Source organism: Thalassophryne amazonica, chromosome 14, assembly GCF_902500255.1.
Source record: "Thalassophryne amazonica chromosome 14, fThaAma1.1, whole genome shotgun sequence".
Taxonomy (NCBI): domain Eukaryota; kingdom Metazoa; phylum Chordata; class Actinopteri; order Batrachoidiformes; family Batrachoididae; genus Thalassophryne; species Thalassophryne amazonica.
In genome coordinates, this window is record NC_047116.1 from 17,406,397 (window position 1) to 17,430,516 (window position 24,120).

The 24,120-nt window shown below is 43.9% G+C and overlaps 1 protein-coding gene, 1 long non-coding RNA gene and 1 pseudogene across 2 annotated transcripts; 2 read left to right on the top strand and 1 right to left on the bottom strand.

Moving 5' to 3' along the window:
* The window catches only part of LOC117525335, a 39,062-nt pseudogene extending 38,966 nt beyond the window's left edge, over positions 1 to 96 (top strand).
* Positions 80 to 23,572, top strand: LOC117524670 (AF4/FMR2 family member 3-like). Its single transcript, XM_034186485.1, has 15 exons — positions 80 to 209; positions 5,888 to 5,939; positions 7,594 to 7,628; positions 10,850 to 11,042; positions 13,946 to 15,943; positions 16,056 to 16,183; positions 16,392 to 16,563; positions 20,516 to 20,619; positions 20,761 to 20,824; positions 22,002 to 22,138; positions 22,230 to 22,301; positions 22,422 to 22,515; positions 22,603 to 22,652; positions 22,773 to 22,978; positions 23,310 to 23,572. The coding sequence occupies exons 1-15, from the start codon at positions 100 to 102 to the stop codon at positions 23,429 to 23,431; spliced, it is 3,537 nt and encodes a 1,178-aa protein (XP_034042376.1). The 5' UTR covers positions 80 to 99; the 3' UTR covers positions 23,432 to 23,572.
* LOC117524671 lies at positions 4,610 to 17,861 on the bottom strand. Its single transcript, XR_004564825.1, has 2 exons — positions 17,787 to 17,861; positions 4,610 to 4,696 (listed from the first exon to the last, which is right to left on the bottom strand). It is a non-coding gene; the product is annotated as an uncharacterized LOC117524671 (long non-coding RNA).
* Positions 23,573 to 24,120: the final 548 nt, after the last annotated feature.

Genomic DNA, 24,120 nt, shown 5'->3' on the forward strand with positions numbered 1-24,120 from the left:
TGTGCTCCGTGTTTATTTGTTGTTTGTGTTTCCTCAGGATGCAAAACATCAGAGCGCACAACCAAGGCAAAGTATGTGCAGCTGCTCCTCTGTTAACATATGATTAGCAGCGGGAGTTTGACTGTGATCCCTCTCGTTCTCTTTCTCTGTCAGCTCGAGGGGACGTTCAGCTGCAATGACCCGTCACCCTCATGGGCGCCTCACAAATCGTAAGTGGGACACAAGGAAACACGATCCACCATCAAACCTGAGCTGCAGCTGCATCGTAAAGACACATCGCGCGCACAGTCGACGCGGTTCTCAACATGTTTTGTAAAATTAGACGCAAATCATGTGCAGAAATATGGGGTTCAGTCAGCACGGCTACCAGCTTGAAGCTGCACAACACCACAAGGTTAAAGGTCAGTTAACGTTATGGCGAGCTGTCAGCAGAGATTGCCGTTTTGTCCTGTTGGTTAACTCTTTACATCCTCTTTTTAATGGGACTCACATGTTGAGGGCTGCACGCCAGCTGCGTGTCTGATGTTATCACAGAGCCTTTGTTACGTAACGTTTCATATTTATTACATTCAGCCTTTGTCAACATATTTGGGCAACGGTGTAAGAAGATTCCTGAATTAGTTTTTTTTTTCCCAGGCAGCATTGAGTTACACATATGAGCATGAACAAATCAAACTAGCACTGAAGAACCAAAAATCAAATGAACTGAAACATGTCTGGTTTTGTGGAGTTCACCTGGAGTTCATACACTCAAAAACAACAACATGGGTGTTGTTGGTTTTTATGTTACATGAACCTTAGCCTAAAATGTAGCTTCTACAATATAAAATCAAGTTTTATGGGTGAACACATTCAAATCATGTAGTTTTAACATAACATGCAACAACTTAAAATTTAACTTGCTCAGTGAACATAATAAAATTACGGAGAGTATTTCCACCCAAGTAAAATGCATTAACGTAGCCAGAAACAATTTTGCTGAGTGACCTAAATGTAGGTTTGTTGGGTCAACATGATGAATTTGCATTAGTGTTACTTAATTACCATGGATCAGGCCAACTAGATTTGTAAATGTAACAACAACAAAAAAAAAACAGTGAGTCTCTTTGGCTGCTCGCTTGTTTACGCTCGGGGTCGCCACAGTAAATCCATGATGGATCTGCATAAAGTGTGCTGATCCAACACAGAAAAGTTAAGTTGACATGTTGTTGGGGAAAGTGTAGTGACACGGACCCACAACAGGGGGCGCAAATGAACGGTCAATAGATGAGCCAAAAGGTAACAATTTAATGTTGTGAATGTGCACAAGGAATATACAGACAATCTCAGAATCTGATAGCAGTCAATACACAAAGGTGACGTGTGGGCAGGCTCGAGGATAGAAGACGTCTGTCCTGAGAAGAGCCGGAACCACACGATTTCCGCCGCCACTGAACCTGGTGAATACTGGAGCCGCCAAGTCCCGAATTCCCAGGTGATCACCGTCCCCGACTGTCGGATCTGGTACTGCTGGCGAGGAGCACAAACAGTGAGATGTGGGTGTGTGCACACCCAGTAACAAAAACAGTCAGAAGGTGGAAAGTCACCTCCACCTCTAATCACACACTCGTGCAGCTCCTGTTAACCACTTATCTGGTTGGGGTATGAAGCGAAGCCGTCGCTGTTCACACCAAACGCCAATCCAGCAGATAAGGCACACAACAGGAAAGCGGCTGCAAAAAGAGTTCAGACTATGACACAGTTTTCAGTACAGCAGAGAATTACCTTCACAGGTAGAGATATCTCGGCAGCGAGGTGGAGATGACATCCGGCTTTTATGGAGTGATGAAATGATGGGTGACAGCTGTCATGAGTTGATGTGTGACAGCTGTCACTCCCGGTTGTGTCTGTGGCGGCAGCGCCCTCTCGTGCCTGAAGCCCGCACTTCAGGCAGGGCGCCCTCTGGTGGTGGGCCAGCAGTACCTCCTCTTCTGGCGGCCCACACAACAGGACCCCCCCCTCAACGGGCGCCTCCTGGCGCCCGACCAGGCTTGTCTGGGTGACGTCGGTAGAAGTCGGCCAGGAGGTCCGGGTCCAGGATGAAGCTCCTCTTCACCCAGGAGCGTTCTTCAGGTCCATACCCCTCCCAGTCCACCAGATACTGAAACCCCCGGCCCTTCCGACGGACGTCCAGGAGCCTGCGAACCGTCCATGCAGGCTCCCCATCGATGATCCGGGCAGGAGGCGATGCCAGTCCGGGAGCACAGAGGGGTGAGGTGTGGTGTGGCTTGATCCGGGAAACATGAAAAACCGGGTGGACCCGCAGTGAAGCTCCAGCTCCCAGCTTCCCGGACTGAGGACTTTGAGGATCTTGAATGGACCAATATACCTGTCCTTGAGTTTGGGTGAGTCCACTACGAGGGGGATGTCCTTCGTTGAAAGCCACACCTCCTGCCCGGGCTGGTAAGCAGGGGCCGGGGACGCCGGCGGTCTGCATGGGCCTTAGCCCTCGTCTGGGCCTTCACCAAGGCCAGAACGGGCAGTGCGCACACCGACGGCATCTTCGCAGGTGGGCCTGGACCGAGGCACACCGACCTCTCCCTCCACCACGGGGAACAATGGGGCTGGTACCACAGACACACCTCAAATGGGGAGAGGCCGGTGGCAGAGGACATCTGGCTGTTATGGGCGTACTCGATCCAGGCCAGATGGTGACTCCAGGTCGACGGGTGCGCGGATGTAACACAGCGGAGGGCCTGTTCAGTTCTTGGTTGGCCCGCTGTGCCTGTCCATTCATCTGAGGGTGATACCCGGACGAGAGGCTCACGTTGGCCCCCAGTTCTCTGCAGAAACTCCTCCACACCTGTGAGGAGAACTGAGGACCACGGTCCGAGACAATGTCAGTTGGTATCCCATGCAGACGTACGACGTGGTGGACCAGGAGGTCTGCTGTCTCCTGGGCTGTAGGGAGCTTCGGGAGGTCCACGAAGTGGGCCGCCTTGGAGAAACGGTCCACTATCGTGAAGATGGTCCGTCATGCCCTGGGACGGCGGGAGGCCCGTGACAAAGTCCAGGCCAATGTGAGACCAGGGGCGACGAGGCACCGGAAGGCGGTTGCAGAAGTCCTTGTGTCTTGGAGTGGTCTGCCTTGCCCCTGGCACATGTGGTGCAGGCCTGGACATACTCCCGGACCGTCGGCCATCCATGGACGCCCACCAGAAGCGCTGCCGGACAACTGCCACGGTCCTACGCACCCCTGGATGACAGAGAGCTTGGAACCGTGACAGAAGTCCAAGACTGCAGCTCTGGCCTCTGGTGGGACGTATAAACGGTTCTTTGGTCCAGTTCCGGGGTCCGGGCTCCATGCCAGGGCCTCCCGGATGGTCTTCTCCACGTCCCAGGTGAGGGTGGCCACGATAGTGGACTCCGGATGAAGGGCTCCGGTGGATCCGACAGCTCAGTCTTGACCTCATCTTCATGCACCCGGGACAAGGCATCCGATCTCTGGTTCTTGGTCCCGGGGAGGTAGGTGATTCGGAAGTCAAAACGCCCGAAGAACAGTGACCAGCGGGTTTGCCTGGGGTTCAGCCGCTTGGCGGTCCTGATATACTCCAGGTTCCGATGGTCAGTGAAAACCGTGAACGGCACAGACGCTCCCTCCAACAGGTGTCTCCACTCCTCAAGAGCCTCTTTCACCGCAAGGAGTTCTCGATTGCCGACATCATAGTTCCATTCAGCTGGGGTCAACCTGCGAGAAAAGTAGGCACACGGGTGAAGAACCTTATCAGTCTCTCCGCTCTGGGATAGCACGGCTCCTATCCCTGAGTCAGAGGTGTCCACTTCAACCACGAACTGGCGGCTAGGGTCGGGCTGCACCAGAACTGGTGCAGACGAGAACCGGTGTTTCAACTCCTTGAACGCGGCTTCGCACCGATCCGACCAGGTGAAGGGGACTTTGGAGAGGTCAGGGCTGTCAGGGGGCTACTACCTGACTGTAGCCCTTAATGAACCTCCTGTAGAAATTTGCGAAGCCGAGGAACTGTTGCAGCTTCCTACGGCTTGTTGGTTGGGGCCAATCTCTCACCGCCGCAACCTTGGCCGGATCAGGGGCGATGGAGTTGAGGAGATGATGAAGCCCAGGAAGGACAAAGAGGTGCGGTGAAACTCACACTTCTCACCCTTCACAAACAGCCGGTTCTCCAACACCGCTGCAGGACCTGACGTACATGCTGGACATGAGTCCTCAGGGTCCGGGGAAAAGATGAGTATATCGTCCAAATATACGAAGACGAATCGGTGCAGGAAGTCCCACAAGACGTCATTAACCAAAGCTTGGAACGTCGCGGGGGCGTTAGTGAGGCCGAACGGCATGACCAGGTACTCAAAATGACCTAATGGGGTGTTAAATGCCGTCTTCCATTCGTCTCCCTTCCGGATCCGAACCAGGTGATACGCATTCCTAAGGTCCAGTTTGGTGGTGGGCCAGCAGTACCTCCTCTTCTGGCGGCCCACACAACACATGTAACTGTACTATTTTAAAAGTAGTTGTCACTACTTGCAGGGCAGGGATGGTGGCCAAGTGGTTAGTGCACTTGGTTACATTGTGAAAGGTTCCAGGTTCAAACCCCACCCCTGCCACATTTTTACATGTAATGTGGAGTTGTGTCAGGAAGGACATCTGGTGTAAAACCTGTGCCAAATAAACATGCAGATCCACCTCAGATTTGCTGTAGCGACTCCGAGAGCAAACAAGGGAGAAGGGACCTAGTTTGTTATTTTTGTTACATTTACCCTTACAAATCTAGTTGGCCTGAATCATGGTAATTGAGTAACAGTAACACAATACATGTTGCCCCAACAAATTTACATTTAGGTCTACATTTACCTTTTCAAATCTAGTTGGCCTGAACCATGGTAATTAAGTAACAGTAATGCAAATTCATCATGATGACTCAACAAATTTACACTTAGGTCACTCAGCAAAATTGTTTCTGGCTACGTTAATGCATTACATAATTTTTTTTATGTTCACTGAGCAAGTTATTTTTTGAGTGTATAAAGTGCGTTTTGAAATGGATTGGTTGTGCATAAAGACGACAGCTTTTTGGATTTTGATCATAGAGGCACTTAGAAGAACCAGAGATTCCCTGTTTTATGTATGTGTCACAAACATGCCCCTGGGGGGAACCGTCCTCCATCACCAAATGGGGCTAGAAGTGCTTGTGAATGTATTACTCGCTGCGCTGCTACGTAGATGTCCAGTAATGGCGCTGTTAGCTGAGAGCGAGAAAAGTCGCGTGCCGACGACGATGCCGAAATGGATGAATTAAGATACCATACGAAAGTATTTATGTGGATTCTGAGACAGAATTCCCATTTCACATTTGATGGATTTTCACATTTGATGGATTACTCTGTGCCCTGACCGCTGTTGGAGCGACGCTGCCTCAATGGTAAGCCTTGCCGACCAAATTACCTACAGAAAAATAAACCGTGCAAACAATGGAATTGGATTAGAATAGGAATAACACCCTTGTGTCTGATGATTTGCGGACATTCATGTTGGATTACAGTCGCAAATATCCGTTTCACCAGCTTTGCTAACGCGTTGCAGGTAAAGCTCAATTTGCGACCGTATAACCAGCATGAACTTCTGCAAATCATCAGACACAACAGGGTTATTCCCTAAATGCTTGCTATGAATTAGGGTTGCAATGCTTCGTGGTTTTTAGCAACAGATTGGCTCATTTTGCAGATCAGGAAAAACAAAACAAAAAGACAAATATAACTTTACATTTCATTTACTAATTAACTTACAGTTGAAACTATGAACTTTGGCCAAAGTCCTGAATGAAAACAAAGTGTCCATGTATTAATTACATGTGACATTGTGATTCTTTTATAACAGGATGCTTGCAGATGACCTGAAGCTGAGCAGTGACGAAGACGACACTCAAGGAGTAAGTGACACTTCATGAAGAAAACTAATCACTACTTTCCACATTGCTTTGAGTATAATATTCCCATAAATCCTTTTCATTGCTTATTGAAGAGTCTTACATTAGTGAAGATCCTGGAAGGGCAACGGAAGTTGACCAACCGTCTATGTGAGCCATTAAGCTCGTTTCCCATTTCTGTAAGCACCTAGAGGAGGTTTACGACCATGCGCTTTGGGGTATTTTTGGGGGGAGGGGGCCTTATTGGAGCCATTGTTTGAGGTCATCTGATCCTTACTTTAGGATAGTGAGATTCCACATCCTTAGTAGAAAAGCAAAAATGATCAAACTACGCTGTTCTTCTGAACAATGTCTTGAACGTCCCATTTTCCTCAGGCTTTCAAAGAGAAAAGCATGTTCAACAGGTGCTGGCTTCATCCTTAAATAGGGGACACCTGATTCACACCTGTTTGTTCCACAAAATTGACAAATTCACTGACTGAATGCCACACTACTATTATTGTGAACACCCCCTTTTCTACTTTTTTTTTAATAATAGCCCAATTTCATAGCCTTAAGAGTGTGCATATCATGAATGCTTGGTCTTGTTGGATTTGTGAGACGTTTCCCATGTAACAATAAGAAATATACTCAAAACCTGGATTAATCTTTTTAGTCACATAGCACTACTATTATTCTGAACACTACTGTACTTGTAGGAATTCCTGCAGACTGTCAAGGTAAAGAGATAGCTGAGTGTGACATTCCAATCATCAACTCTCAGTAGTGTCTAAAAGAAGTAGAATCCCTAGCCTGACACCCGGCCCTGGATTGGGCCAGATACTGGCCTCTCTCTCCTAACCTGTGATTTGTTGGCGGCCGAGACGCTGACGTCAGCCCATGCGTCAGCCTCACGTTGATGTGGTGCAAGTGCTGCTCTCCTACTGTTGTTTAGGAGTGGGAAATCTCACTCCAAGATGGAAGCCAGTATCCGGCCCAATTCATAGCCGGGACGGTTGTCAGGCTATAGAACCCCCTGGCCTTTAAACTGAAAGACACCAGTTGAGGTAGTTGAGTCATCTCATAAGAATGCCTTGTTGAAAGCTCCCTCTGGAGGTTTTCTAGGTACGTGCAAGTGTGCGGCAAACATAGGTTAGACCCAGAACACACCGCAAGGATTATACATGTCCCATCTGGCTTGGGAATGCCTTGGGATTCCCCGGGAGAAGATGTAGGTGGTTGCTGGGGAGAAGGACATCTGGGTTACATTACAAAATGGCATGGCGTAAAGTAGATGGATGTCCGGTCCTTCCAAAACTGCCCATATCTGGTTTCTATTGTTTCTTCTCACTCAGTAAACCAAACAGACCTTTGATGCACGAGAAGACCAGCAGACAGGAAAACATGGAGACAGAAAGCGGAGGAGAAAGCAAACGAGAGCACGACTGAAGTGTTTGCCAAAGTCACAAGTCTGTTTTTTCAGACAAGTTTTAGTGGCATGTGTGCACCCCCAGATACAGTTTGGCAAAACTGACACACAGTTAAGAATAGTTTCCTAATTAGTTTCTAACTGTTAGATGTTGAGACTCAGGGGTGATACATCTACAGAAGGAAATTCAGAAGCAGTTTAAATGCGTACTGCTGTGATAATAAGGTTGTATGTTTTGTGTCCCTAAAGGTCACCAATGAATCTGCTTCTTGGGATGGAAACAGGTATTTGACGCCATACATTTGGAGGCATATTGTAGATGTAACACTGAATGATCATGTATGTGTGCTTGTCTGAGTGCCTAAATGTAGTTGCATATGCATTACAAAAAAGTCTTTGTTACCCTGCTTCCAACTTGGATGACAGATTAAACTGTTAAAAAAAATTCTCGGAAAAAATTGTCATATGACTGGCAGCAAATGGCTGCCAAACAGAAACTGTAAAATGAATATATCCTAATACTAATGAAGTGGAAAAAATAACAAATTTCCATACATTTACATAAAAGGATTTATAGAAACTTTTTTTTATTATTTTAGAGATTTCCCAAATACTAAAGGTTCAGCAACTTTAAAATTACAATAAAAAATGATAAATTGTTAATATACAGTGCATCCACTTTTTTGTTATGTTACAGCCTTATTCCAAAATGGAGTAAATTAATTTTTTCCCCTCAAAAATGGAGTCACAACATCCCATAATGGCAACATGAAAAAAGTTTTTTGTTTTTATTTTTGAAAACTCATTAAAAATGAAAAGTATTCACACCCTTTGCTCAATACTTTGTTGATGCACCTTTGGCAGCAATTACAGCATAAAATCTTCTTGAATATGATGCCACAAGCTTGGTGCACCTGTCTTTGGGCAGTTTTCTTCATTCCTATTTGCAGCACCTCTCAGGCTCCATCAGGTTGGATGGGGAGCGTCGGTGCTCAGCCATTTTCAGATCTCTCCAGAGATGTTCAATTGGATTTATGTCTGGGCTCTGGCTGGGCCACTCAAGGACTTTCACAGAGTTGTCCTGAAGACACTCCTTTGATATCTTGGCTGTGTGGTTAGGGTCATTGTCCTGCTGAAAGATGAACTGTCACCCCAGTCTGAAGTCAAGAGTGCTCTGGAGCAGGTTTTCATCCAGGATACCTCTGTACATTGCTGCATTCATCTTTCCCTCAATCTTGCCTAGCCTCCTAGTCCCTGCCATGGAAAAATATCCCCACAGCATGATGCTGCCACCACCATGCTTCAGTGTAGGGATGGTGCCTGGTCTTTTGTCAAACTCCAGGTGGGCTGCCATGTGCCTTTTACTAAGGAGGGCCTTCTGTCTGGCCACTCTACCATACAGGCTGATTGGTGAATTACTGCAGAGACGGTTGTGCTTCTGGAAGGTTCAGGAATACTGGAACTCTAACAGAGTGAGCATCGGGTTCTTGGTCACCTCCCTGACTAAGGCCCTTCTTTCCCGATCACTCAGTTTAGATGGGCGGCCAGCTCTAGAAAGGGTCCTGGTGGATCTGAACTTCTTCCATTTACAGAAGATGGAGGTCACTGTGCTCATTGGGACCTTCAAAGCAGCAGAAATGTTTCTGTACCCTTCCCCCAGATTTGTGCCTTGAGACAATCCTATCTCAGAGGTCTACAGACAATCCCTTTGACTTCATGCTTGGTTTGTGCTCTGACATGCACTGTCATCTGTGGGACCTTATATGTAGGCAGATGTTTGTCTTTCCAAATCACGTCTGTTCAACTGAATTTACCCCAGGTGGACTACAGTTAAGCTGTAGAAACATCTCTAGGATGATCCGTGGAAACAGGAGACACCTGAGCTCAATTGTGAGTTTCATGGCAAAGACTGTGAATACTAATGTTAAGTTGAACCCAGAAAAACAGGAAACAGTGCAGGACTAAATAGTGACACAAATGAACCAATAAGCAACAGGTGTAGAGTTCACAGGTGTAGGGGAGACCGGGTAACAAGACACGCCTACAAACACACAGAAACTGACAAACACAAAGTGACACAAACCTCAAAATAGCCCCGAGGGTGAGTAGAACCAAAACATACCATAATAATATTATCAAACTAAAAAGAGAACCACAAAATGACCAAGTACAAACCCAAAGAAAAAAAGGCAGGAAAGTAACATGAACTTAAAGATGTAAATGAGTGCAAACAGGGACACCACATGACTGACAGACAGGACTGAAACACAATGACAGTTAACATAGGAAAACAGACAGAGGACAGACCACAAAGACAACTAATACAGACCACAGACATGGAGAGGGGACAGACCACAACAACTTATATACATATGATTTTTTTTCTTTTTAATACATTTGCAAAAATGTAAAAAATAAGAAGAAGAAGAATACTTTTTTCACATTGTCATTATGGGGTATTGTGTGTAGAATTTTGAGGAAAAATGAATTTAATCCATTTTGGAATAAAGCTATGACATAAAAAATGTGTGAAAAGTGAAGGGCTGTGAATACTTTCTGGATGCGCCGTAGACACAAACTATTATATCAGTGGTGTCCAAAGTATTCCAGAAAAGGCTGAGAGGGTGCAGGTTTTCTTTGCAGCCACTGACTTCAGCAGGTGATTTCACTGATGAACTCATTCCACCTGTTCAAAGTGATGTTAATCAGTGAAATCACCTGCTGAAGTCAGTGGCTGCAAAGAAAACCTGCACCCTCTCGACCCTTTCTGGAATACTTTGGACACCACTGCTTTATATAATGAGATTTATATTTAAATGTAAACAAGTAAGCTTTGTGTCTAAGAGCAAGAGATACAACTAAGTTGAAAACACCAAAATATGACTGAGAATAATCAGAAATGAATGAAACTGATCATGCAGGCCTTTAGGTATACAACAATTCCTAATGCAAAAATTGAAATCTCAGACTTTAGTGGTTCTAGACAAGAGTTTTAGGATGCAGAAAGTTGTGCCATACCGATGGGATGATGGAATGACGGACAGATGGGCAGCAATTTCTCTTGACAAGCCCACCCTGCAGTTCAATACCTATAGAAATATCAGCTTGCCGCACCCCTAATTTAAACTATTCTGTAAAAGAATAACGACAATTTATTATTTTAAAAATTGGCAGCATGGCCTAAAAGAGGAGGATCGCATTGCCTCAGTGATGATGCTCAGGATCATGAGACAGAGTGTGTTTTATCACTGTAGTTGAAATATATTAAAAAATAAATCATTACAGTGGCAGTTATCTCCAACACAAGCATGATTCACATCCACATTTTATTCACAAAATAAATAACCCTTCAGAAAAGCCTACAAAGGTGATGTGCAGGAGTCATTTTTTTTTTTTTTTTTGCTGTCACCCATGTGTATTTATTATGATTTTGCGTGTAAGTCCAGACTGTGTGTGTCCGTGCACTGACCCTTGTTTTTGCGTGTGTATGTGTGCTGGCTGGCAGCTTGGCGGTGCAGCGTGCACGCACACACGGCAGGCGGGTGAGACATTCCAGCTCTGACTCTTCGGCCTCAGACTCCACTGGCGAGTCTGGGAGCAGCAGCCTTCATTCTCGCAGCCCGAGTCCAGATGTGCACCGTGACCCCGTGTCACCTGTATCGCATGTCAGCGCTCGGCCGCCCTGCACCAGCAAGGAGGTAGGGCTTCTGAGCCGCCGTCTCTCTCCGTGTGCGCTGTCAGTGCGTCTTTTTCTTCTGTTTGTGTGAAAGCCTTGCAGAATGAAGCTCTGTATTTAAAACATTTGCTTTCCTGGAAATGCCAACTTTTCTGTTTAATGCACACTTTCAAGTCCTTTTTAAAATGTTGCAAGAAAATTCAAGTTTTGAGTAAAAATACTTTATGTGACAAATGAAAACATAGTTAAGTGTGAGGGGCAAAGGTGGGCAAGTAACAGGCTACTACTAACTGTGAGGTTATAACTAGTTAGTAAATGAAAAGCTGAGAAGAGATACATTAATTAAATGAAACAACATAACCTTAATTTTACATTAACATTAAAACCTATTATTTTATGCTGTCTATAATTATTTTTTTTATTTTGTATAATTATTTAGGCTGATGTGTACGAGTATATTTTATTTTTTAATTGATGTTCAATTTGAAATGTCTTATGGATGTAAAAGTTTGTTTTATCATTGTGTCTTTATGTTGTATTATGTAGAACACTATGTAATTCATTTGAGTTGAAAGTGTTATATAAAAGTAATATATTATTATTATTATTCCATGAATATCTTTACTTGGCCCAATTAAAAAAGCTCCATTATAAATAGGTAAATAAAATGTGGATTCCGTTCAGATTTCCCAAATCCTGGATGTGAGGAGAAGTTGTCAGATGAGGTGATAAACTACAGCAGCTACTTGTGTTCATTGCCTTTTGCATTGTTTTCCTTTTGTTTTGTTTGTTGTTGTTGCTGTTGTTTTTATTTGGGGGGGGGGGGGGTGTTCAACGCTCAACAAAGTGAATCCCTTGTATGTGAACACATACTTGGCAGTAAACCTGATTGTGATTCTGATTTAACAATTGAAGACAGTTGGTTGTGACCAAAATTAATATCACAACATTTGTTGGCTGATATCTAATAATAATACTACTACTAATAATAATATAGCACCTTTCAATTGTACAAACAGTTATACACAAATATAATACAATAAAATGACTATAAATACTAACCATATACATTGATTACAAATAATAATAAAAAATAAAATAGAGAAAATGTTAAATAATAAGAACATGCAGATTAAAAATGTGTAACCATTACAGATTATTGCAGATATTAAAAATTGTATCCAAAAAAAAACAGCCCAGAGACATTCAGGCGGTGCCTAAAAAACAAAAATAAAAATAAACAAAAAAATTAAGTCTGTTTCAGTGCCTGTTGCTTTAAAAGGAATGGAGGTGCTGTTTTTTTTTTGGGGGGGGGGGGCTCTTCCTTCTTTCCAGGTTTTGCACAACATGACCTCTTTTAATTACAACATAGTGTGAGTATAGAATCAATTTTCACAAAATCTGGTGGGAAAAAGTTGGTTATTTATTTATTTCTGTTTTTTGCAAGACGGAGTGTGTTTGACCATGATGCTCTGAGGTTTCCACTTCTACTATTAAAATAGCATTGGTAGTAAATTGACTGGGAGCCATAACATCAACCCAAGAAATGGCTGAAAACCCCTACAGCCCCCCCCACCCCCAGAGCGCTGAAGACGCTGCTTGACAGCAGGTGCAGGGATGGTTTTAGGAATGAGGAATGCATGCGAGTCAGAAAGGCAAGCAGAAGGGGGCGTGGGGGAGATGATGTAGTTTTAGGAATTAGTGCCTGAGTGTCACGTCAACAAGCCGAGTCTTAAAGAGGAAAGTCATCCTGATTGTATCTTATGCTGACATGTCATCTTTTCGGGACAACGTTGGGCGAATGAATGTAGACTAATCGTCTCTTCTTTGACTTACATGCTGTCAGATGAAAACGGTGTGGCTCAGTGCTAAGCAGAGGGTAGGCTCCACTCTTGGAGGTGTGGTGCACTGTGGGGACACCAGACCAGACGTGGTCTGAGATGGTGGATATGTGGGGGGAATGGAGGTCCACCCTGCCCCTTTTTTTATGAATGAAAGCCCCTGTCTGACATTATTGGCTGTATTACTAAACATGTAGTATACTGGGCCCCTATAGAGACGGTGTGTGTGTGTGTGTCGATGGGGGTAAGAGGGGTAGGCAGGGAGGGTATGCACCATATGTTTTTCATTTACGTTGAGTGTCTCCTGAGGAAGAGATGGGGTTGGACTTATGGAAGCCACGGCTCCAGAGTTCCAGGTAGTAAGAAGGAGGGTGAGAAAGAGGGAGGGTACAGAATCGATGCAGGGAGGGAGGGGAGTTGAGACGGTACAAGAGATGCACTGTCCTCTCTGGAAAGAGGGCGAGGGATATGGAAAGGGGGGGGGGTTCACTATTTGACTTGAGGAGTAGAGGTTTAATTTAGCACTGGTCAGCTGAGAGCGAACGAGAGCACAAAAGAAGTTTGTTCTCCAGCCGTGAGTATCTTCTAACTTTTTAATTTGAACGTTCTGTCTCGGGTCTTGTCATTTTTGTGGTTACCAAACGTTAAGGGAGTCATTTGGCATAATTGGAATAGGATTCAGCTCCTGTAAGTGCAAGCGTGAACGTCAGAATCAGGAATAAAACCAGGTAGACTCCTAAAATTAAATTATGTCAAATGAATTTTTGGTTGAAGTAACAGTTTTTTGCACGAGTCAGTACCTTTAAACAGATTTTTAAGGGAGTAATGGTTGCCTGGTAGTGATTGTTTTTGATACTTGTAGGGTATATTGTATTCCAGTGTGCAAATATATGGTTCATATGTTATTCTGCAAATGTAATATGAGTCGGTCCTGCATTTCTTGTATGCCCCTCATTATTGTGGGCCACGTGTGTATGATAGTGCCCCACTTCCAGCAATAAGTAACTAATATTTAAATTGTCATAGCTTGTTATTAATACCACCTTTTCCAGTTAGATTTACCCCTTTCCCTCTACATTTGTAGACGATTCAACAGTCTTCTGCTCAGTGGCAGTTGGACAAGTGGCTGAAGGATTCTCGGAAAAAGTCTGGCCGGGGTCAACAGGATTGCACTCAGACCATTCCAGCATGCCCTCCTTCACCACGTACGCAGAAAACTCCATCTCCGGCTAGGTCCTGGGACAGCAATCAGGAATACAGCCCTAGTCAGAGCCCTATTCCCAGCCCACAGTTAAACTACAACCACAACAGCCCACTGCATAGCCCTGGATACAGCTTTTGCCCCAGCCCTAGCCCATTTCCCAGCACCTGCCCAAGTCCCAGCCCTAGTCCAAGACACAGTCCTATCATTAGCCCCGGTCCAAGTATTTGCCCCAGTCCATGTGGAAGTACAAGAGCAAGCCGCAGCCCTAGCCCTATAAATAAACACCCTCCCAGAAGCCATGGTTCTGGGCTTCTTCCTTCAAGGGTTTGCCACTATCCTCAAGTTCAGAGTTGTCAGCAGCTGAACCAAGCACAGCCGAGCCTAAACGTCATCCCTCACAGGACAAAAAATAGGACTGGGCTTGCTCCATTGCCCAACGCTGATATCAAGAGCAAATCCACAAACAGTGCTTGTCCCCAGCAACCTCATCAACATAGGTTGAAATTGAGACCCGCAGAGGACCAAGACCAAACCCAAAGCAAATCCAAAGATGGCTTAATCTCTAACCAGAGTCACAAACACAAATCTAGACTCAAATCTAATTTTAATCCAAATACAAAACAGCTTGGTGCATCTTCCATCACCAAACACACATCACAACTTGAGCAAATCCATAATAACAAATCCAATCGTGACTTCAACCAGACGAGGCCTGCATTTCAATCTGGATTGCAAAATTCCTCCAGTGGTGAAAAGTACTTAGTGCCAACTGCTCGTGAAACAAATGGTCACTGTAGTTCACATTCTCGGTATACCTCTAAAACTTCTAGTACTTCTGATACTGGGTCTAACACTAAACCCAGTCTGAGTCAGTATCCCAGAGCCAAATCTTGGGAGGCTACAGCCCCAAAGTTGGTGCAAGCTGAGCAAACAAAAACATCACAGAGGAAACCCCAATCAAAGGAGCAGGATTTGGACCACAGAGAAGTTCACCTGACTCCAACAGAAAGTCGAAAGCCAGACAGAAAAGAGGGGCGCTATAGACAAAAGCAACAAGACAAACAGGAGAGAAAAGAAGACAGGAGACTGGCGGAGGAGCAGCTACTGAGACGTCCCTGGATCCAAAACTCAGAAGGAGAGGAGGAAGAGGAAGCAATACATGGTCAGAGGAAGAAAGAGGAGACATCGACAGAAGAACAAAGGAGGCAGAGGGAGCAGCAGCAGGGATGCGAATGGCCAACAGTCCAGGCCAAACAGAGACCGCATACAAACACCGAGCAACACTGCCCTCAAGAAGAGTCACGCCATCAGGGCAGGACGAAAAAGGGAGGGAAAAGTGAAGAAAACAAAGTGTTGCAGATAGACACATCACCTTCCCATATAATTTCCCCAGACCCTCATAGACAATCGTACTCTTCTTCTTCTTCTTCTTCAAGTTCAGAATCAGAATCTGAGTATCAGCTTAAGATTGCCAAAGTACCTGCTGATTCTACCTCCAGTAGGACACTCAGAAAGAGAGGACAGCAAGGTCCGGGGAGACCTGAGAGCAACAGGCCAAAGGCGGTACACCCCAAAGGACCTACACCAGGTATTCCGGGTGAGCAGCAGCAGAGTGAGGGGAGGCAGAAGCTCTACACCCTGGTCCCGTTTGGGCGAAGTGAACAGGCTACAGCACCATCCCAACGAGGGCTACGAAATCTAGTGGTGCAGTTCGATCTGTGTCTGCTAAAACGTGTCCCTGATAGCACCACCAACACGACACCCACAAAAAACTCATCTTCCTTGTCATCTTCATCAACTAAGGACAAGCAAAGAGACACTATGAAGCACCAACACAACCCCGAGACAATGAATAAAGACAGCAAAAGAAAACGCAAGGTACTCAGCGTTCATATATATTACTCGCCGTCTTTGAATGTGATGTGATAAATGTATCTTTAACAACTTTCAGACACAAACTGTGTTTGTGTATTTGTGTTTGTGAGACCAGTTGGAGAATGGTGGGTCACACTGTGAAAGCAAGAGGAGCACGCCGTATGCAAAGGACCTCTCGGGACGCACGGACTCCTCATCCCGCCCATCTGAGACCAACTTTTCTACTGAGACCACACACAACGGGTGAGAACACCACGCACAGAATTTCCTCTTGTCCATCTGTTATCTGCACTCGTTTAGAACCTGTTGAGGATCAGGCCGGGTTTGAACTTGATTCCAGTGAACATGGGGCAACAGCCAAGATACACCCCACTGTTTCAGGTTAAATGTGTCATACACAGTATATGTGTCAACTATTCACATTTGCTGTCGTTTGTGTGTGTACATGCAGGTACTTGGAGGAGTACTTGGACAATAAGAAGCCATTGTCTCCACTGTCTCCCTTGTCTCCTCTGCCCAACACTCCTGAGTCTACCAAATCATCATCCAAAGCAAAGAATTATGAGCACCATTACTCCCACTCCCACAAGAATAAAGAAAAAACTAAAGATACTGCTTTAAAGGTAAAATAAAAATGCTTTCTTATCCAACTGAGTGTTATATCTTTGTAGTTTCCAATGGGATACAAACACCAGACTTCTTGCTTATGAGACCAATTCCCTTCCAGGTCAGCTAAAGGGAATCCCCATTAGTCAAGCTTGTAGAAACATTTTTCAATCCAGATTTCACCTTACCACATACCACATTTTACTTCATCCTGAGGTCACAGGTGCAGCTAAGCATTCAGAATCTTCACCTGTAACTGGGACAGACGCCTCTCACATCCTGTCAGCAGTGCCCATTTGTAATTAAGTGGTATATCTGTGTGGCTTCTGGTATAATTCAAACACTAGACTTCTCACTCATGAGACCAATGCTCTACCAGGTCAGCCAATGGGGAATCCCTACTTCCCAAGCCAGTTGGAGCATTTTTCAGTATGGATTTCACATTGCTTGCAAAGTGAATTCATGGGCAGAATGATGTCTTCATTTGTAGCAAGTTGTTGGCTGAAAAACAAGCAGGCAAAAAACAACAACCATTAGTATCCGAACAGAGGCAGAATGTTTGGATACCATATTTTCTGAAAGCTTTGTATCTCTATAGTTAATTTCAGCATGATGCCAATCATAATTAGCTTCGTGATTTTTACAGGCTTTTAAATTGATCCCCGATCAACCAAAATTTTATTTTTATGAAAAATATTTTTTGCCTTTAAAGACATATGCATGATAGAATGCTAAATGCCATTGTAATCACATGCTAAATATCATTTGATGTTCAATTTTACATAAACAAAAAAATACTAAATCCAATATGGCCCCCAATATCCAAGCTGGCATCTAAAAATATATCAAATGCATCATTCAAACATTTTCCCAAGAAGATGCTTTTTATGGTCTTAAATACCACATATGTCAACTGTAACTTTTGTTTCATAAAATGTAAATTAGACAATTAAGGAGATGGTTAATACAATTATTTTGGCCTTTTCAACATTTGAGGGTATAATTACTTCTGCTCTGAAATTGATTGAATAAAAGAATAATTCTTCAGTTCAGAACATAGGTTTTTGGGGGGGGGTTTTTTACCCCTCATATTTAGTACATGGCCAAGTGGTTAGTGCACTTCAGTGCGGAAAGTTCCCGGTTCAAACCCCACCCCTGCCACATTTCTCCATGCAATGGGGAGTTGCGACAGGAAGGGTATCCAGCATAAAACTTGTGCCAAATCAATATGCAAATCCACCTTGGATCTGATGTGGTGACCCTGAGTGAAAACAAGGGAGCAGCCAAAGGGTCTTACTATTTAGTACATGGCTACAAACTACTGAGATGAATTAACACTTAACAACTGCACATTTTTGCATATGTTTGAACATCACCATGATATGTAGTATGATTGATTACAATACAATTTTATATTGTATTTGGCATTTATATGTGTTTACATACAATTTAAAAAAAAAATTCAAAAATTTAAAGTTGTGATCAATAGAGGTCCATTTGAAAGGCTGTAAAATCAAGAAAGCTACTCTTAGAGATATGTAGCCCCCAACCCACCAAATGGTAGTTATGACAGCTCCTGGTACCTACTCTGCTAGTGGTTGCAGTGCATTGTTGAAATTATTATCCTTGTTATTGCTGTTGTTGTTACATCAACAAACCAATCTGTGATGTAAATGTCATGACTGAGTTCTACCTCGACCACAAAAAACAACTTCTAAGGATTTTAATATTTTGATGTTTAGTGACTGCACCCCATCATTGCATTTTATAATCATGTCTTCAGTTCAGACTCATGTTCTGTCACTGCATATTGTCAAACTGGTATTGTGTTTTTATGTTAGAATGGCCAAAACAGATGGTCACCCCACTGGATCGAGTCTGCTTGAGGTTTCTTCCCATAGTCAAAAAAAAAAAAATGCTGAGAGAATTTATTTATCACCGCTGTAGCCGATATACTTGTTCATGGGGCGGGTAAGGTTTAGTTGTTACTAATGTATAGCACTTTGAGATGATGTGTTATAATTTGGTGCTGTATAAATAAATTGAATTGCAGTCTTTGTACATGCGGAATAGTTAGCAGCATTTGCACTGAACTACAATCATAGAGCCGTATATGAGTACTAGGGTCCGCACTTACAATTCTTCCTACATAACGCGAATGTTCCTTCATGGAGAGCGATGTGCCATGTGGCAAAATATTGATGAAGTGCCCAGATGTCAAATGTTTCATGTGCATTTTCAATGCGGATACGCAAGTAAACACACATGGAAAAAAGCTTGCAAAATATCGAGCCAGTAAAATTAATTTATTAAATTATGTAAGGAATGTATTAAAATTACCCTGACACCAACACATTCTGAAATATTAGTGTTGAAAGTTCACACGGATCCGATCTGTTCCAGCTACAATCACTTCCTTTGCGGATGATCGTTCATGAGTCACATTTTATTCCAGGCACTGCCGGGCAAAATCAAGGTACAGAAGTTGAAGTTGAACATGTCATAATCCAAACAAGTTAGTGTTGAAAGCTTACACAGGTCCAGCTTCTAAATTCTGCAGACATAACAAGGCACAATGTCACAACACACACAATCCAGACTGGGCATTAATTAATTCCACATGGTAAATCCATTTAAATGTCAGTTCTGCTTCTGTCTTCATATTCCTGCATTGCACAGGCATTACGCTCTGCAAGATACACCAGTTTATCACCCAGAAATCATGGAAAAAGTAACAACAACAACAACCAAAATGACTTACTTATGGAAGGAAATGTCTCCCTTCTTCCTCTGGTTGTGGCGTTACCAACATGCGCAGCTGTCCGGCATTTTCCAGCTGTTTCTTGACCAGATCTATGAGCGTCAATGTGCACTGGCCACTGAGTTGCCCGGTGTTAAAATGGCAACCATGCCCCCTTGCCGGCACAGATCTCAGTGCGAGTGCAGACTCTAGTACTCATATACAGCTCTATGACTACAACCCACATTAGCATGCTAGCATCTCTTATCAACAAGTCAGGACTCATCACTTACCATGTATTTGTGTTATCTGTGGTTAAATCAGCGACAAGAGTGTTAGGTTCTTTTTTATTTAAGAATTGGACAGGAAACAGACTTCAAAGTTTAGATGTTTTATTGAAAAGGCGCCTACACTGATACAGAGAGTCAGCAGCGCTGGGGTCTTTGAACAGATCACATGCAACATCTGGAACAAAAAGCCAAGATTTCCTCCTTGCATTAACTTTTATTCCTGAGTCTAGGCCGGCCCCATGTGGGCGGTCCTTAGCCTCTCGTGAATCAGTGGCTATGTGATTGGCTGCAAAGTGAAGTGAAGTAGCCGGTTATAGGCGGGTGTCGTGCTCATGTTGTGTTCAAAACGGTATGTAAAAATTTGACAGTGTGTGTCTGCGTGTCACGCAACAAATCAGTGTTCCATCATGCCGTCCAAATAGATGCGAATACTTTGGTTTTATCAATTAGACAGCTATAAAAAAATCAGATTATTTTATCAATTAGACAGCTATAAAAAGATCAGATGGTTGTGTCAAACACAAGGACATTTTGGATGTGCGTCAGCCATTTTTAAAAGCAGTTAGATAAAGATCAGATAGTTACAAGGACATTTTGGATGTGCATCAGCCATTTTGTAATATGCATCATGGAACACTGACAAGACTTTATTTTTCCCTACACTTCATACACCTGAACTTTGGTTCTCAAAGTTTACTCAGTTCTAAAACAAAAGAGTTTTCCATTTACCACCACAGCAGCTGTAGCATGCTATATATTTAGCTAGCTTGTCATCTATAAAAGTTTGGTCTTCTCACTCTGTGTTCTATCCAACATTAACTATAACCACTTGAGGGTCACAGATCACTTTGAGGGAATATGACCAAAGTATTTTTGTAGAAAGTGATTTTTTTTATGATTTTTGTTTAACATTAAGATATGTATGACCTGTCAATCCAGCCCAAGATGGAGATGGAATGTGTGAAAGTGTTAAAACAGCCCCAGCTACTGTCTGAGACCTGGGGTCCCATAGGACACAAGGGGACCATGCCCAACCATGAACCGTGAGTACATATTTACATCATCCACACAGCTCAGTGCACTGATTGAATCACTCTCGTTGCTGACACATGGGTCTTTGGTCGAGCAAATACGATAAAATACTGTGATTGTATGTTCACTCTTTCCCTTGTTACTCTTTGTAGTCCACACCATGCCGAGTACTACTTACATGAAGCCAAGAGGATAAAGCACCGCGCCGATGCAATGGTAAGTCCGACATCTTTGAAGGAAAATGTGAATGGTTTCATATGATTCCTGTTGTGAAAGTGTAGTGACACCGACCCACAACAGGGGGCGCAAATGAACGGTCAATAGATGAGCCAAAAAATAACAATTTAATGTTGTGAAGGTGCACAACGAACATACAGACAATCTCAGAATATGATTACAGTCAATCCACAAAGGTGACGTGTGGGCAGGCTCGAGGATAGAAGACGTCTGTCCTGAGAAGAGCCGGAACCACACGATTTCCACCGCCACCGAACCTGGTGAATACTGGAGCCGCCAAGTCCCGAATTCCCAGGTGATCACCGTCCCCGACTGTCGGATCTGGTACTGCTGGCGAAGAACAAAGACAGTCAAGTGTGGGTGTGTGTACACCCTGTAACAACAATGGTGGGAATGCCACCTCCACCTCTCACTCAATATTCTGCAGAGTACCGCTGTGATTCCTCAGGGGAAAAGAGTGCCGTCCTGCACTCACTCAGCTTCCACAGAAAAAGGGACCGGTACTCCTGCAAACACTCACAATATACAGATATATTGCAAAACACAAACGGCTGAGTCTGTTACCTCCAAAGAAGTACGATATCTCGGCAACGAGGTGGAGATGACGTCTGGTCTTTATGGAGTGAGATGATGTAGAGTAGATGGGTGACAGCTGTCAAGAGATAATGAGTGACAGCTGTCACCCCCGGCTGTATCTGTGGCGGCAGCGCCCTCTCGTGCCTGAAGCCCGCACTTCAGGCAGGGCGCCCACTGGTGGTGGGCCAGCAGTACCTCCTCTTCTGGCGGCCCACACAACAATTACATGTGTAGATGGTCCGCCTCGCCGCATCCACCACACCACAAAACCTTGTGTCGGCGACAACCCAGGCAACCCTACCTCTGGAATCTAACCATCTATCTGCCGTAGCCAGGTGAAACATGGGTATGACCTTCTCCGGGAAATGGGATCCTTAAACACTGAAGCACTTGAGTACTAGATCACATATAGAGAATCATGCCATCCTCTTGAATCTCCCTAAGCAACCTTTTGTTTGACACAAGTCATTCCAGCAATACCCAACAATCCTCCAAGAGATCTAGTACCAAATACATCTAGTTTTTGATCTCTGGTTAGCATTTTTTCTAATGTATGTTTTTCTGTTTTCCCCTTTTCCAGGTGGACAAGCTTGGAAAAGCGGTGAATTATGTTGATGCTGCTCTGTCCTTCATGGAATGCGGAAAAGCAATGGAAGAAGGGCCACTGGAGGCGAAATCTCCATATACCATGTACTCAGAAACGGTCGAGCTCATTAGGTGAGTTACATCTGGATAAAAAGAAGCAGAAACACAAAGAAGCAAAAATTCATAAAGTGCAGCTCCGCTCTTAATCGTCCTTTTTCTTAAGGTACGCAATGAAGCTTAAGAGCCACTCCGGCCCTGGAGTGAGACAGGAAGACAAACAGCTGGCGGTTTTGTGGTGCGTTTGTGTGCCATCATATCTGTTTGTATTACATTTATCATCGTGCACGACAACCTGTATTCTGAGGATGATTTGTGGTCCCTCTGTGTGCTTTGACTGGTATTTGTGTGTTTGCAGTTTCCGATGCCTTGCTCTCCTTTACTGGCAAATGTTTCGTTTAAAGAAGGACCATGCTCTGAAATACTCCAAAGTGTTGTTGGACTATTTTAAGGTATATAAAAAAGTTAACAAATAGCCAATGTGGGGTGCTTTTATTTGGTAAAATATAATAATCTGGATGACTGTGTGTCCATTACAGAGCTCTCCAAAAGTGCCTACTACACCGCCGTCTTGGAACGACTCTGGGAAGTAGGTGGCAAATAACTTTATGACATCATATTAAAGATCTGTTTAATTCAGATTGTGAGAATTTTTCCAGCCACTTGAACCAGAATGGTCGCAATTGGTTTATTTTGTTTTCATTCCCAGGGGTACAGGGGTACCCCCGTCTTCAATCTCACCCAGTGCCAAGCCCCCTGGAAAGGGGTCACATGGGGGCAGCATCTCCCCCTCCCTCATCAGCATTCCACACCGTATCCACCAGATGGCAGCAAACCACCTGAACATAACTAACAGCGTCTTGTACAGCTACGAGTACTGGGAGGTGGCAGACAACCTTGCAAAGGAGAATAAAGGTAATAACACATTTTAACAGTGGCCTTGACAGTTATTCCATGAGGTCAGAGCCCATTTTGGCCAAATCACTACCTTCCATTTTGCTAAAATGAACCTTTTCAGAGCAATTCTACAGTTGAACTTCATCCACATACCAGGTTTGGTGGAAATCAGGACCTAGGAGGAGCAGGGAAAGAAACAAAAAACAGAAACGTGTTGCTGAAATTGTAGTTTTCCAGTGGACACATACGATTAATGGGCATAACTGTATTTTGGATGCTTATAACAAATGTTTTTTTGTTTGTTGGTTGTTGTTTTTTTAATGAACAATGTCTTTGTTGTTTGTTGCAGAGTTCTTCAACTACTTGAACACTTTATCTGGGCCTTTGACTCTTCACAGTAGCATCTGTCATGCAGTTCAGTACACCAGACAGGCTCTGCAGTGGATACGCATCAGTGCCAAACTCAACTAAGAAAGACGAGGGTTCAGTTTATACCATCGACTGGATCTTCAGAGCTTCACCTAGAAGATACCTGGACCTCCTCTGTGCAGCTGATGGGAAAACACTGGTGGAGAGACTCTCCGGGAGCTTGACATTTTACTCATCATGTGCTTGAGTTGATCATCGCCCAGGATTTTTTCTGTGTTTATCAAACCGAAACAGTGCAGTCTCATGCATCCACTGGACTTGTACGCAGAGTTTATGTGTGCCGTGGGTTTGATGCCTTTAAAGATTTGCCAAATATCCCGTGGTGACATAAACCTAACTCCCAAAGCACGTGTGACACCTCTTTTTCTGAGTTCGGATTCAGTCAAGTGAACCCTTTGTTTTGGGCCAAAGAGGGGAAAAAAATAATAAAAATGACACTGTGTTGTCCAGACTACCAGACATTTGCTAATGAAGCCTTTATAATTGTTTAGATTTGTCAAATCTCTGTGACGTTTTCAAATATTTTTGTTTTTACTGTGCAATATTGGGTGTATTATGTTTTTTATTTAAAAAAGAGAAAGAAATATACAACAACATTATGTGTCTGATGTATCAATACCCCTTCTATGCAACATTCATTGTTTCTATTTGTGTTTTGGATTTTGTAACAGTGTGTAGGATTTACGGGTGTTTATTATCAGAAAAAGAGAAGAGTTGTATGAGAAAGTCGG